This window comes from Phyllobates terribilis, unplaced genomic scaffold (genome assembly GCF_046119375.1).
Source record: "Phyllobates terribilis strain yellow unplaced genomic scaffold, ASM4611937v1 Scaffold_9__5_contigs__length_417890890, whole genome shotgun sequence".
Lineage (NCBI taxonomy): Eukaryota > Metazoa > Chordata > Amphibia > Anura > Dendrobatidae > Phyllobates > Phyllobates terribilis.
The window spans coordinates 416,825,143-416,840,047 of record NW_027362769.1 but is presented as its reverse complement, the minus strand read 5'-3'; the positions used below and the strand labels follow the sequence as shown (position 1 = coordinate 416,840,047).

Here is a 14,905-nt window from a genome sequence, read left to right as displayed (position 1 = left end):
AGACTATTGCTGATTTTTTGTGCAAAAATTACCCTGCCGGTGTGGTTGTTAAAAAGGGGGCGGAGTCTAAAAAAGGGGCAGATTTTCACAAGAGTGTGGACTGCAGAAAACTGGAAATTGTTACTGGTTGTGGGTTGGTACCTCCTAAAAATGACAATGTGACCGTTGATAACGGGGTAACTCCAGTAGAAGGGGGTAACGTCAAAGTGGGAGGTGACCTGTTAGTCCACAACACCATGGGGAGGGACACAGACCCCGTAGCTGACTGTGACACTATGAAAGTAAAATGTGAGTTCGGTCAGGAGGGGCTAGACGAGGGGAGAGAGTCCCCCTCTCGTCGTCGACGGCGCAAGGGCCACAAAAAGGTTGCTCCGGTAGTACTCCCTGAAAATGGAAATAAAAAGAATATAGTACTGTGTGCCTATGCTTCAAGTGTGAATCCTCCATTAGAGATAGAAAAGGAGGTGATGTTGCCAGTAGCAACCTCCGGTACGGTACCGAGTCAGAAGGATCTGACAGCCCTGAAAGAGGAGGCGGCCAGTTATGACCAAGAGCTGGAGCCTATCCGGCAGCAGTATCAGAGTGACGTGCAGCAACTAAGGGAAAACCTGGGGAACGTGTCCTCAGACCAGCTGAACCTGGAGTCTGAGCAGCAGAAAATATACCAGGTTATGAGGAACTGGCAGCGAGACGTGGAGGGAAGCAACGTGGAAATTAATCATTGGAAGGAAATGTTCTACGCAATTAAGGAGGACCGCAGCAAAATCAAGGAGGAGGTTTTTCAATTACAGATTGACAAAGCGGTGTATGAAGATGAGTTATGCGAGGTGAAAGGTCGCTTCTCCCTGGTACAGTTAGAGCTGTCTGCCCTCAAAGAGGCGCTGCAGCATGAAATTGCTGGGCGTGAACAAAACCTAGAACGATTGCACGAACAGTTGAACCAGGAGCTGTGTGACTCCAAGAAGGAGTGTGATGAAAAGTTCGGTATGGAACTGCAACAACTTAAGAGAGATTATGAGGATCTCCTCAAGGTAAAAGAAAAACTAGAGGAGGATAAGGCAGGTGCAGAGCAAGTGCGCCAAGTGGGTGAGACCACTCTGCAAGAGACCCGTGAGGAGAATGATTATCTCCGTGGAAAGACCCTAGGTCTGGAAGCTCAGGTGAAGGAGCTACAGATGTCCTGTGAAACTCTCCAGAGGGCGGAGACGTGCCTTAAAGAAACAGTCAGCAAGATGGAAGCTGAGCGGAAAAAGATGGAGGAGTCCATCGGAGAAGCCACAGACCAGGGCCAGGAGTTGGCCGCTGGTGAGGGGAGGTATGAATCAGATACCTCCTCGAGTGATGCGAGCTTGGATGATTCAGTGGAAGTAAGAGCCGAGATCAGGGAGCTCAAGGAATTGCTTCAGGCCCATTTGAAGCAAGAGAGGTCTGAGAGAACTCTACTGTTAAAAGAGCAGTTGAAGCAGGAAGAGCTTCAGAGACGGGCCGCTGAGAGGCGAGTGACGGAACTAGAGGAAGAGGTTTCCGGGCTCAAAAGTCGCCTGACAAAGTATCACTCGGTGAGTGAGGCCTCCTTGGAGAAGGAAAAGGGCAAACATGTTGTACTCACTCCCTTATACCATGAGAAGGTGGAGCTGAGGAGAGCTAAGAGCAGGGTAACAGAAGATAAATATGAAGTGGAAGTGGTCAAGATGAAAATTCGTGAATTTGTAGCTGTGAGTCAGCTCAGGGTAAGCATACAGGGGGAAGAAGCTGAAAGTCAGTTGTCCCTGAACCCTGAGCTGGTTGATCGTCTGGAAACTACTGGTGAGTCCAAAACGTCTTGGTACAAATGCCTCATAGATGTACCCGAGGATTTGAGGGAAGAATGCACCCGTGAGTCTGTGCATGAAGAGTTTAAGAAGGCTGTGGGAGCCTGTAAGGTGTACTTGACCTCCGAAGCTAAACAGCTGGTGGTTCTGTCCATGACCGAAGTGACAATGAAGAGGGTGGCGATCCTAAGTGATATGCATTGGCGATGTATTCGCACGAAGCGGTTTCTCCGGTTGAAGACGGAACAAGCCGTTAGACAACTGGAGCTGATGAGGAAAGCTCACAGTATGCGTGAAGAGGTCATCCGGGTGCCTCATGTTCTGGTGAGGAAGCTCATTGGGAGAAGCGGTCGAGCCATGCAGATGATGGTCAAGAAGTCTGGTGTGGTGAAAGTAAGCAGTCCACGTGTTCATCAGGACTGGATACCAGACGAAGACGGCATGGTGTCATTCTCCGCAGTAGGAACAGAAGAAAGCCTGGAATATGTGCGCATGCTGATTGAGTACCGAGTGACCTGCCTGCAGGAGGTAGAACAATTGAATCTCGCTAGATTGCGAGTAGATAGACAGCATCATCTGAGCAGCAGAAGATGGAAGCCGTCTAGAAATAGTGAGACCCGACAGAGAAAGGGCCCCCTAAATAACAGAACAGCTACAGCTGGAGTTAAGGACCTTTCAAGATGTCCTGAGAGTAGTGGGCATGGGTTTAGAGGTAGTGAGACCTCCAGTAACTCAGGTTTGAGCAGCCCATACAAATGACCCCATAGAGGATGGGACAGTACGGAGTCGAACCGGACCTTAGATACCAGGGCATGGAAGTCACACCGCTGTATGACTGACCGCTGGGAGCGGGGGAGGTCTGACAAGATTATGACTGACCGCTGGGAGCGGGGGAGACCTGACAAGGTTACGACCCGGAAAGGTGACCTGACGAAGTCAGTGACAGTGACAAATGGTAGGTCCCTAAGGAATGGGCTAATGTCATTGACTAATATTCCAGGGGCTGAACAGCGCAATTGACAAGTACATGGTCTCTGTATGAGCTGTGGGATATGAGGTGATTGTGTATATTATGTGTTCAACCCCACAAGTTTGAACAGAGGGGAGGGATATGTAATGCAGCAGCTTGCTAGCATTACTGTAAATGGTCCAGCATGTGTTTTACCTGACCATGTACCTTCCCCTTTAACTGACTGGTCACATGACCGTGACATCACACAGGTCCTTATGCACACAGTTAAGGTCCTGTCAGTATGTGTGTGTGTGTGCACAGGATATATAAACCCTGGTAATTTGAGACAGGTGTGTTCGGTGTGAGGCGTGAGGCCTGTGCTCCGTGTGTGTGGGACACCGTTTGTGAGAGGCCTAGTGAGGCCGAGTGAAGCCTGGCAGCCTGAAAGGCAAAGACTGGATCCTGTGCGGATGCTAGTGGCCTTGGAAGGCAGCAGCTTTGGAGTGAAGCCTGGTACCTGAAAGGTCGAGCCTGGATCCTGTGTGGATGTCAGTGGCCTTTGAGGGAGAGCCGGCTTGGTGAGGAGTCCTGAAAGGCAAAGCCTGGATCCTGTGTGGATGTCAGTGGCCTTTGAGGGAACGACGGCTGGAGACCCCTACCTGGGAAGCCACAAAGCCACAGTGGTGGCAGATTAAATGGACTGCAGCAACTAAACCCGGCAAAGGTAATACACTTTGCTACATGGACTGTGTTATGGACATTGATAATTTATTACCTTGCCGTAGGCTGTAACCTGGAGCAAGTGGGCCTGTGTGCCACTTGTCTCATGAATATTGTAGATATGTGTGTCGGCGTGCCACGGAGTTGGACCCGGTGAACTGTGGCTTATGAAATAATAAACTGCATTGTGAATTATCGGAAGGACATTGCTTATGCGCCTTAATTGACCCGGTGCAGCGAGTATCCCCCAGTATGATGACTAGGTAATATAAACCATATATCATGTCACTTAGTACAGTATATACTAAAGACAGGTAATGTAAACCATATATCATGTCACTTAGTACAGTATATACTAAAGACAGGTAACATAAACCATATATCATGTCACTTAGTACAGTATATACTAAAGACAGGTAATGTAAACCATATATCATGTCACTTAGTACAGTATATACTAAAGACAGGTAACATAAACCATATATCATATCACTTAGTACAGTATATACTAAAGACAGGTAACATAAACCATATATCATATCACTTAGTACAGTATATACTAAAGACCGGTAATATAAACCATATATCATGTCACTTAGTACAGTATATACTGAAGACAGGTAATGTAAACCATATATCATGTCACTTAGTACAGTATATACTAAAGACAGGTAAGGTAAATCATATATCATATCACTTAGTACAGTATATACTAAAGACAGGTAACATAAACCATATATCATATCACTTAGTACAGTATATACTAAAGACAGGTAATATAAACCCTATGTCATATCACTTAGTACAGTATATACTAAAGACAGGTAACAGACTATATATCAAACCACCTAGTATGGGGGTGCCACTGGGGGTACATTTCTATTGTGAGAGCAGGGGCATATCTAGGGGGGCAGGCCAGGCATTTCCTTTCTTGTGCAGTGAGCAGGAAGGTGCCATCAGGCCACGAAATGCCGCTGTCCAAGGTGTCTCCCAGGCGGCAGCATTTTGCCACCCACGAGAGTGAGATTTGTCGATCTCCGAGCCAGTTGTCAAACCGACAGCTGGCCCAGAGAAGCTATAGAACGCCGGTTCACTGCTTTCAGGCAGGTGCAAATACTATTGAAGCAGAGTTGGGGATTGTCGTGGGACATTGGGATGGATTCACAGCAGACCCATTTGGATTATTTTATTTTGAATTGTAATAAATGGGTAAAAGAGGGCCGGGAGTGCTTTTTACGATCAAAGGTCTTTTCTCTGTGTGTGTGTTTATTACGTTTGACTACGGGGTTAGTAACGGGGGTGTCTGATAGATGCCTCTCCATTACTAACCCCTAGGCTTGATGTCAGCGGACATTACACAGCTGACATTAACCCCAAAACCATTACCCCGCTTGCCAACACACCAGGGCAAGCGGGAAGAGCCGAGGATAAGCACCAGAATTGGCGTATCTAATGAAGGCGCCATTTCTGGGGCGGCTGAGGGCTGGTATAATTAGTCTGGGAGGGGGCCAATATCCAGCTGGTATTAATAGCCTGGGAAGCTCCATGTTTATTGCCCCCTTCCCAAAATGATAACACCAGCCCCAAGCTGTCTGATTTCCCTCAGCTGGTTAATAAAAATAAGGGATACCCCACGTTTTTTTCTTTTATTTCTTTATTTATTAGCTAAACACATGTACAGTAAACTAAACACGCACTGTACTAGTTATATATCTCACTGACAAATTCCTTACTATGCACAGGTGCCAAGTGGTGAATATTCTCATCAGCGTCGCCTGCTCTCACTGCTATCAGCGAGACCAGGTGAACAATGATGAGAGTAGTAGTCATCAGCCAATGCCTGACCGGCGGTAACCTTTTCAATGCCAGTCACAGCCACTGGCTCCCACGTCGTCCTCTGTGTGACAGCGTGGGAACCCGCAGCGGGACGCAATACCCAACGGTTACAGCCAGTCAGAGCCGGTGTTTCCTACGCTGTCACACAGATGACCCGAACCAAACTTTTTTATAAAGTTTGGCTGAACCCGACCAAAAAAAAAAAACAATTATGGAATTGCACTTTTTTTCCCCACTTTCCAGTAAGCGATATGGGAAAACCAATGGTGTCGTTCCAAAGTACAGCTTGTCCAGCATAAAACAAGCCCTCACACGGCCATATTGACAGAAAAATATAAATTTATGGTTCTGGGAAGAAGGGGAGCAAAAAAACGAAAATGGAAAAATCCAAGGTGGTGAAGGGGTTAAGAGGATACAAATTTTGATGGGAGGAGGAGTGTTTCTTTAAGTGCCTTCTTATGTACAGCGCCATGGAATCAATGGCGCTATATAAATTATTAATAATAATAATAAAAAGTGTCTGTGACAGAAGCTTCCTGCTTCCTTGGAGGTGGAGGCCCCCTCACCACTTGGGCCCCTGCAGGGCTGCAGAGGTCGCACAAATGTTATATCCACCCCTGAGTGATTAATATGCCTTCCCCGGATCATATAATCTTTATAGGTATCATTTATTATAACTGTGATACCATGACATGATAATAGTCATTTTAATTATATAGCGCCAACATATACTGCAGCATTTTACCTCTTTGGCATTTTCCTAATGTTTTTGCGATTGTTGCTTTTCATACGCTTTAATATGTCCTTTTTATATTTTGTGAATTGTTTGTTAATGTAATGATAGGGCATTTATTGCTCATATGGATTTATAATATACATTAGTTAAGTTGTCAGAGATTTGTAGATTTTCCTTCTCTATTAGGTTTGCTGGTGCATTTTTGGTGTTTGACAATTTTTTTTTCTATATTTGGGTTTTGTTCCTTTTTTGTTGTTTTTGGGTTCGATGATTTGTTTTGTATTTTTGTTGCTTTTTTTGGTGTTTCGGGGCTTGATACTTTTCTTACCTGTGATATTAAATTGAGTAGCGTTGAGTTCATTGAGTAGACGATCCAGCTCACATATTCCACCTCCGACACTCGCAGACACAGAAGAGGGGCCGCACTTCTTTACGGTGCTGGAAAAAGAAGGAAAGAAGTATCTGTGCTGAAATGTGCTGACAATGTGCTGGAGACAATGAGCATGAAGAGTAGGTAACCTGTAGAGATGGGCCTTGTCTGCGGTGACGTCCTCGGGGTCAGCGTTTGTCAATGTCAGGGCTATCTGAGGAAGCACAGTAATGGAGAAGGTAAAGTACACATGGCCTCTGATAGAAGGACGTAACCTTACTTGGGCAGGCCTCACCTGGGGGTTGTATGGAGGTGGCGGAGGACGCTGTTCACACATCTCAGAGGGTTCATGACAATCCGTCAACAAGACTGGACATCGAGTTGGAGAAGTGACCTGCAGGTCGGCCAGCAAAGCATCTGAGAAGAACACAGGGTCAGTGGCCATTGTATCCCGAGCTCAACATCGGGACGGATATACATGACAGATCAAGGACAACTCACCCAAATCCTCCATTGCTCTACAGAGCCCAGCGCAGATCTGGTGAAGAAACCAAAGTCAATAACGGAAGACCAGAAGTGGAACCAAAACCGGAAACGTGCAGATGATAGAAAAGAGGACAGGAAAAGACATCAAGACCTGGGGAAAGTCAAATGTAAGGAAAAAGACAGCGAGTGTCAATGAGAGAGTGCAGAGGAGACGTGTGAGAGTCCTCTGTAAGAAAAGAGACAGCTAATGTCATCATGAGAGTACAGACTAAAGGAGAGGAGAGACCATTGTATGGAAAGAGACAGCTGGCGTCATCATGAGATTGCAGACTCGAGATGGTGAGAGTCCAGTGTAAAAAAAGAGAAAACTGGTGTCATAATGAGACTGCAGACTCGAGATGGGGAGAGCCCAGTGAAAGGAAAGAGAAAACTGGTGTCATAATGAGATTGCGGACTAGAAATGGGAAGAGTCCAGTGTAAGAAAAGAAACAGCTTGTGTCATTCCGAGAGTGCAGACTAGAGATGAGAAGAGTCAACTTTAAGGAAAGAGACAGCTTGTGTCATTCCGAGAGTGCAAACTAGAGATGAGAAGAGTCAACTTTAAGGAAAGAGACAGTTTGTGTCATTCCGAGAGTGCAAACTAGAGATGAGAAGAGTCAACTTTAAGGAAAGAGACAGCTTGTGTCATTCCGAGAGTGCAAACTAGAGATGAGAAGAGTCAACTTTAAGGAAAGAGACAGCTTGTGTCATTCCGACAGTGCAAACTAGAGATGAGAAGAGTCAACTTTAAGGAAAGAGACAGCTTGTGTCATTCCGAGAGTGCAAACTAGAGATGAGAAGAGTCAACTTTAAGGAAAGAAACAGCTTGTGTCATTCCGAGAGTGCAGACTAGAGATGAGAAGAGTCAACTTTAAGGAAAGAGACAGCTTGTGTCATTCCGAGAGTGCAAACTAGAGATGAGAAGAGTCAACTTTAAGGAAAGAGACAGCTTGTGTCATTCCGAGAGTGCAAACTAGAGATGAGAAGAGTCAACTTTAAGGAAAGAGACAGCTTGTGTCATTCCGAGAGTGCAAACTAGAGATGAGAAGAGTCAACTTTAAGGAAAGAGACAGCTTGTGTCATTCCGAGAGTGCAAACTAGAGATGAGAAGAGTCAACTTTAAGGAAAGAGACAGCTTGTGTCATTCCGAGAGTGCAGACTAGAGATGAGAAGAGTCAACTTTAAGGAAGGAGACAGCTTGTATCATCCTAGGAGTGCAGACTAGTGATGGGGGAGTCCACTATAAAGAAATCGACAGCTGGAGTCAAAATGAGAGTGCAGACTAGAGATGAGGAAAGTCCAGTGTAAGGAAAAAGACAACTTGTGTCATTCTGAGAGTGCAGACTAGAGACGGGGAGAGTCTAGTTTAAGTAAAGAAACAGCTTGTGTCATCATGAGAGTGCAAACTAAAGATAGTGAGAGTTCAATGTTAGGAAAGAGACACTGATGTTATCATAAGCGTGCAGACTAGAGATGAAGAGAGTCCATTGTAAGGAAATAGAAAACCGGTGTCATCCTGAGAGTGTAGACTAAAATGAGGAAAGTCCGGTGTAAGGAAAGAGACAGTTGGAGTCAAACTGAGAGTGCAGACTAGAGATGGAGTTTGGGCTGAAGGTGAAGTTTTGTTCTCCTTCCCTAAGTTGTAACACAGATGCCTCAGGTCCTTCCATGTTAAGAAGATTTAACCCTAACCCTATTCCGAACTCTAAACCTAACCCTATTCCTAACCCTAACCCTAGTCCTAACCCTAACCCTATTCCTAACCCTAACCCTAGTCCTAACCCTAACCCTATTCCAAACTCTAAACCTAACCTTATTCCTAACTCTAACCCTATTCCGAACTCTAACCCTAGTCCTAACCCTAACCCTATTCCTAACCCTAACCCTAGTCCTAACCCTAACCCTATTCCTAACCCTATTCCTGACCTTCGGTGCCCCTCAGGTGATGAGTTTGCAGTGTAAGTGAGAAAAGAGCAGAATGGTGCAGAGTGCAGAGCATGAGAGCGCAGCACAAGCAGCAGAACAGACTGGCTGCAATACTTAGAGATGAGAAAAGTGCACAATAGGTGAGAATAGAGCATAGCGAGAGAACAGCTCACAATGTGAAGAAGATAGGAGCATGCTAGAAGAAAGCATTAGACAGCTGGCATAAGAGCATTGAGACATACTTGGGGTCAGGACTGTGGAGAATGTGAGCGCAGAGTGCAGGAATGGGGATGATGTGCTGGATTGGGAGGGTCTCTGCTGCTCTTTTCTCCTTTTATGGGTATCAGAAGTCTCTTCTATGGAGCAGATATAAACAGTGAGGGAGCAGACAGCATGAAGACCATGTGCGCTGCACCCACTGGCGGTGGCAAACTCTGACAACTCCCAGCTCCGCCACATCAGGAGGAAATGGAGAAACAGAATCCAGCTCAACATTAAAAGAAATGCAAAAAATTACTTTTTATTAACGCTAATAAGAAAAAAATCTGATACTATTGGCCCCTAAAAGATGAGGGGAGAATAGTGCAAGGTAAGAGACAGCTGGAGTCACTTGAGAGAGCCCACCTCAGGGTTATAACTGTGGGGGACACAGAGAGCTAAAGCTGCAGCTTTCACCAGTGTCAGGCGTCATTCAGACTGGCAGCAGTCAGGGTCCGCTACCAAATGTCACTAACTGAAAGGGGATTTACACTTTTAGAAAAGTGGTCCTCAAGCGGTTTCTGCAATGTAATAGTTCTCGCCTTTCCCTGCCGCACTGCTGCTCCCACGTAATGTCGACAGCGCACGTCACCGCTGCGGCCAAAATGCAGAAACTGAGCAGCGATGGGACCCCGAAGCGGTCCCCATACCATACCGTGATCAAGCTATTCACAGTGATCAGTAAATGGCGGAAAATCCATAAAAAATCTAACACAAATGCAACATTGTGGCTGTGTTCATACCTAGCATAAATGCTGAGGGTTTTCTGCTGCTTTTATCTGCACGCTTTCTGCAGGTCTCCGCAATCTCCTCAGATTATTGCGTTGTTGCTGTGTTTTTTCTTTATATCTTTCCCCTGATTTGATGCCGATGTGAAGCCGCGTTTTTAATGCTTTTTTTGCATCGCCATATTTTGAGAGCTATAATTTTTCCATATTTTGGCCGACAGAGTCATGTGACGGCTTGTTTTGTGCGGGATGAGTTGACGTTTTTATTGGTGACATTTTCAGGCACGTGACATTTTTTGATCACTTTCTATTCCGATTCTGGAATTGTTTTTTGGGGATTTTTTTTATGCCGTTCACATGTGGTAAAATTGATAAGGCAGCTTTATTCTTCGGGTCAGTACGTTTACAGCGATACCACATTTATATCATTTTCTTATGCTTTGGCGCTTTTACACAATAAAAACTATTTTATAGAAAAAATAATTCTTTTTGCATCGCTTTATTCTGAGAGCTATAGCTTTTTTATTTCTCTGCTTACGGAATTGCATGACAGCTTGTTTTTTGTGGGACAAGATGATGTTTTCATTGACATCATTTTTATTTCTTTATTTTTATCACGTTTTATTTCACTTTTTGTTTTGCAGTATGATGAAAAAGCATAGTTTTTTGCCACTTTTTTTTTTTCACGTAGTTCACTGAAAGGGTTAACTAGTGTAACAGGTTTATAGATCGGGTCATTCTGGACGCAGCGATACCATATATGTGTACTTTTTTTATTTATTTTTTTTTACCTAAAAATACGTATTTATTAGTGATGAGTGAGCATGCTTGTCACTACTCGTTACTCACCCGAGCATCACCCTGCTCAAGATTCTCGTTACTCGGCGAGTATTTTTTGAATGTTCGGGCTGGAGCTCGGGTCCCCTCCCTGCATGTTTGGCGCTCTTTAGACAGCCAATTAACATGCAGGCATTTCCTGCCAGTCACTGTAATGCCGTAGCCATGTTGGTTGTGGCATTACAGTGATTGGCTGGCCGCATAGCGTCATTGGGTCTAGATAAAACCTGGTGACCCTATGCTCGTCACAGTCTACCAGTCAAAGACACAGAGTAGGGAGAGGTGCTGCTGAGCGAGTGTCACGGGTGTGTCAGAGGTGACAGGCAGTCGCCCTGAAGTGGGTTGCAGGAGATCTCTACATTTGGCATTGCAAACTGCTTCTTAGTTGAGAGGTTGTCTTTAGGACCCAGCAGCTACCTCCCTCTGCTAATTAGCTCCCTGGCCTGGGTGTATATATACCTGGTGTGTCTGAGAGGGAGGTGCCGGCTATATTCTGTTCTACTTGTGAAGCCTAGCAGGAGTTGTATGTCGTCCTCTCTGGAGCTTGAGGCCAGGGCCGGCGTCAGCACCCGGCGCACCCGGGCAAGTGCCGGGGCCCTGAGCAGGCAGAGGGGCCCACTGGCGGTCGCGCACCCCGCCGGGCTATGGGCGGAGGAGAGGAGAGCGGTGTCAGCGCCCGCTCCCTCCCGCTTGCTCAGGGCCCGGGCAGCCGGATACTTACCTCTCCCCGTGCCTCCGCAGATCCGCTGTCTTCCTGCTCTGCACTACCTGTGACGTCTCAGGTCAGAGGGTGCGGTGACGTCTTTCCACCGCGCACTCCCCTGAGCCGTCACAGGGAGCGCAGAGCGGGAAGATACCGGCGACACTGGAGTCCAGACCCGAGCAGCTGCAGCAGGTGAGGAGGAGGGAGGTGAGTATTTGATTATTTTTTTTTAATGTATGGAGGCATGGGGCATAATATGGGGGGGGGTGACATCCTGCATGGGGCATAATATGGGGGGGTGACATCCTGCATGGGGCCTTATAAAGAGAGGGGGTGACATCCTGCATGGGGCATTACAGAGATTGGGGGTGACAGCCTGCATGGGGCATTATAAAGAGAGGGGGGGGTGACAGCCTGCATGGGGCATTATAGAGAGAGGGGGTGACAGCCTGCATGGGGCATTATAGAGATTGGGGGTGACAGCCTGCATGGGGCATTATAAGGGGTGGGGGACAGCCTGCATAGTGCTTTATGTGGGGGGAACAGCCTGCATGGAGCATTATAAGGGGGGGGACAGCCTGTATGGGGCATTATGTGGGGGTAACAGCCTGCATGGAGCATTATATGGGGGCCAGTATCCTGTATGGAGCGTTATAAGGGGACCAGTATCCTGTATGGAGCGTTATATGGGGGCCAGTATCCTATATGGAGCGTTATATGGGGGCCAGTATCCTATATGGAGCATTATATGGGGGCCAGTATTCCGTATGGAGCCTTATATGGGGGCCAGTATTCCGTATGGAGCCTTGTATGGGGGCCAGTATTCCGTATGGGGCCTTGTATGGGGGCCAGTATTCCGTATGGGGCCTTGTATGGGGGCCAGTATTCCGTATGCGGCCTTGTATGGGGGCCAGTATTCCGTATGGGGCCTTGTATGGGGGCCAGTATTCCGTATGGGACCTTGTATGGGGGCCAGTATTCCGTATGGGGCCTTGTATGGGCGCCAGTATTCCGCATGGGGCGTTATATGGGGGCCAGTATTCCGTATGGGGCGTTATATGGGGGCCAGTATTCCGTATGGAGCCTTATATGGGGGCCAGTATTCCGTATGGAGCCTTATATGGGGGCCAGTGTTCCGTATGGGGCCTTATATGGGGCCAGTATTCCGTATGGGGCGTTATATGGAAGCCAGTATTCCGTATGGGGCGTTATATGGGGGCCAGTATTCCGTATGGGGCGTTATATGGGGGCCAGTATCCTGTATGGAGTGTTATATGGGGGCCAGTATTCTGTATGGAGCGTTATATGGGGGCCAGTATTCTGTATGGAGCGTTATATGGGGGCCAGTATTCCGTATGGGGCATTATATGGGGGCCAGTATTCCGTATGGAGCCTTATATGGGGGCCAGTATTCTGTATGGAGCCTTATATGGGGGCCAGTATTCCGTATGGAGCCATATATGGGGGCCAGTGTTCCGTATGGGGTGTTATATGGGGGCCAGTATTCCGTATGGGGCGTTATATGGGGGCCAGTATTCCGTATGGGGCGTTATATGGGGGCCAGTATTCCGTATGGGGCGTTATATGGGGGCCAGTATCCTGTATGGAGTGTTATATGGGGGCCAGTATTCCGTATGGGGCGTTATATGGGGCCAGTATTCCGTATGGGGCGCTATATAGGGGCCAGTATTCCATATGGGGCGTTATATGGGGGCCAGTATCCTGCATGGAGTGTTATATGGGGGCCAGTATACTGTGTGAAGCGATTTGCCGGTTTCTGAGCTATTGTGGAATTTACAATAGATATCGCTCATGTAATGTAAGAAGTGAAATCTTTGCATTGTACTATATGTATATTTCTCTGCGGTATCTGTGCATCATGAATCGTGGTATGTATTAAAGGGGCCACTGAGACTCTTTCGCCCGGGGCCCAGAAAAACCTGGAGCCGCCCTGCTTGAGGCCATGTGCATATTTGGAGTTCATCTAAAGTTAAGCTATCTTCCCCTGCCTCCACAGTCACCAGACCTGAACCCAATCGAGATGGTTTGGGGTGAGCTGGACCGCTGAGTGAAGGCAAAAGGGCCAACAAGTGCTAAGCATCTCTGGGAACTCCTTCAAGATTGTTGGAAGACCATTTCCGGTGACTACCTCTTGAAGCTCATCAAGAGAATGCCAAGAGTGTGCAAAGCAGTCATCAAAGCAAAAGGTGGCTACTTTGAAGAACCTAGAATATAAGACATATTTTCAGTTGTTTCACACTTTTTTGTTAAGTATATAATTCCACATGTGGTAATTCATAGTTTTGCTGCCTTCAGTGTGAATGTACAATTTTCAAGGTCATGAAAATACAGAAAAATCTTTAAATGAGAAGGTGTGTCCAAACTTTTGGTCTGTACTGTATGTAAATATAAAAAGAGTTTTTCTATCCAGCTGGAGAGGGAATCAGAGAGACATTCTTCAGAATATCAGTTTGGAAGCATGGCTTTATCCAGAGAGACACAGATTCAGATTCTTCATGATTCCAGCCTAAGGGTACAAGGCATTGACTGGAAGGATATGGATCTGCTCTATTGACCATGAGAGAACCCATGGATACATTTGGGGAGACCAGGTTGGGACGATGAAGTCACCTAGCCCCATGGATATGTTGTTTGGGGTTGCCAGGTGGGACCCTCCGGTCGCCTGGAACCCATGGAGACATTCAGAAAAGCCAGATTGGGACCAGTCGATCATCTGGTCCCATGGAAACTCTCGGAGAGGCCAGGGTCCCCTTGCCTTGTACCTCGATGGACTGTCAGCTTCCTAAGATTGCCGCTATCTCCTCTCTGTGGGGGTCTGCCAAAAGCGGGGGAACACTGGTTGAGGTAGTTGGCCCTGGAAGTCCGAAAGTCGCAGCTGTTCTAGCGGAAGGGTGAGACTGTGTAAATTTGCACCATCTTGGATATTGGTGGGGGCTGTTCTATGTGTTTATTGTCCGTTTGGTGGATCATTGCCACACTGTTTTACCCTCTCCCTGTGTTGTCTGAGTAGTATTATGCCCACGGAAGACCCCAGGTCTAAACAATTATGCTCCATTTAAAGTCTACCAGTTGTGTGTCCAAAATATATCCACAGTTGAAATTCAAAATGGATTCGCACGAACTAAATGCTGTGCTCAGAAGGAGAGGATATCATATGTAAAATATATACTTTCGGCACAATAAAAGAGAATATATTTGATGCCACAAAAATATGTTTATTTAGAGCAACCCAAAAAAACAAGAAAATCCAACGTTTCGGCTAGTGCCTTTATCAAGGTTATCTAAATACAGAAACAATCAGATATAGGGTCATAATATTGCATATAGACAAATGCACATACAAAAATATAACTCATTGAGACATTTGATAGACAATGTACTAATCAAAAAGAAGCAGCAGAAAAGACATTATGTAAAATAAAAGCAAAACAAGACAAAAATGGTAAATAAGAAATCATCATAGTAGACAGGTAACCAAAGGC

The 14,905-nt window shown here is 46.4% G+C and overlaps 1 protein-coding gene across 2 annotated transcripts in view; it reads right to left on the bottom strand.

Annotated features, from left to right (window-relative positions):
• Positions 1–9,224, bottom strand: part of TGFB1I1 (transforming growth factor beta 1 induced transcript 1) — a 367,808-nt gene extending 358,584 nt beyond the window's left edge. Inside the window, exons 1-5 of one of the 2 annotated variants that reach the window (XM_073649072.1) lie at positions 9,119–9,224; positions 6,927–6,963; positions 6,721–6,842; positions 6,575–6,639; positions 6,384–6,493 (exon numbers count right to left, since the gene is read on the bottom strand). In XM_073649072.1, coding sequence (XP_073505173.1) covers positions 6,384–6,493; positions 6,575–6,639; positions 6,721–6,842; positions 6,927–6,939 — 310 coding nt within the window. In that variant the 5' untranslated portion in view covers positions 6,940–6,963; positions 9,119–9,224. Of the gene's footprint in view, positions 1–6,383; positions 6,494–6,574; positions 6,640–6,720; positions 6,843–6,926; positions 6,964–9,049 lie in introns of both variants that reach the window. The other variant, XM_073649073.1, reaches the window with a different exon arrangement.
• Between the last annotated feature and the right edge of the window lie 5,681 nt (positions 9,225–14,905).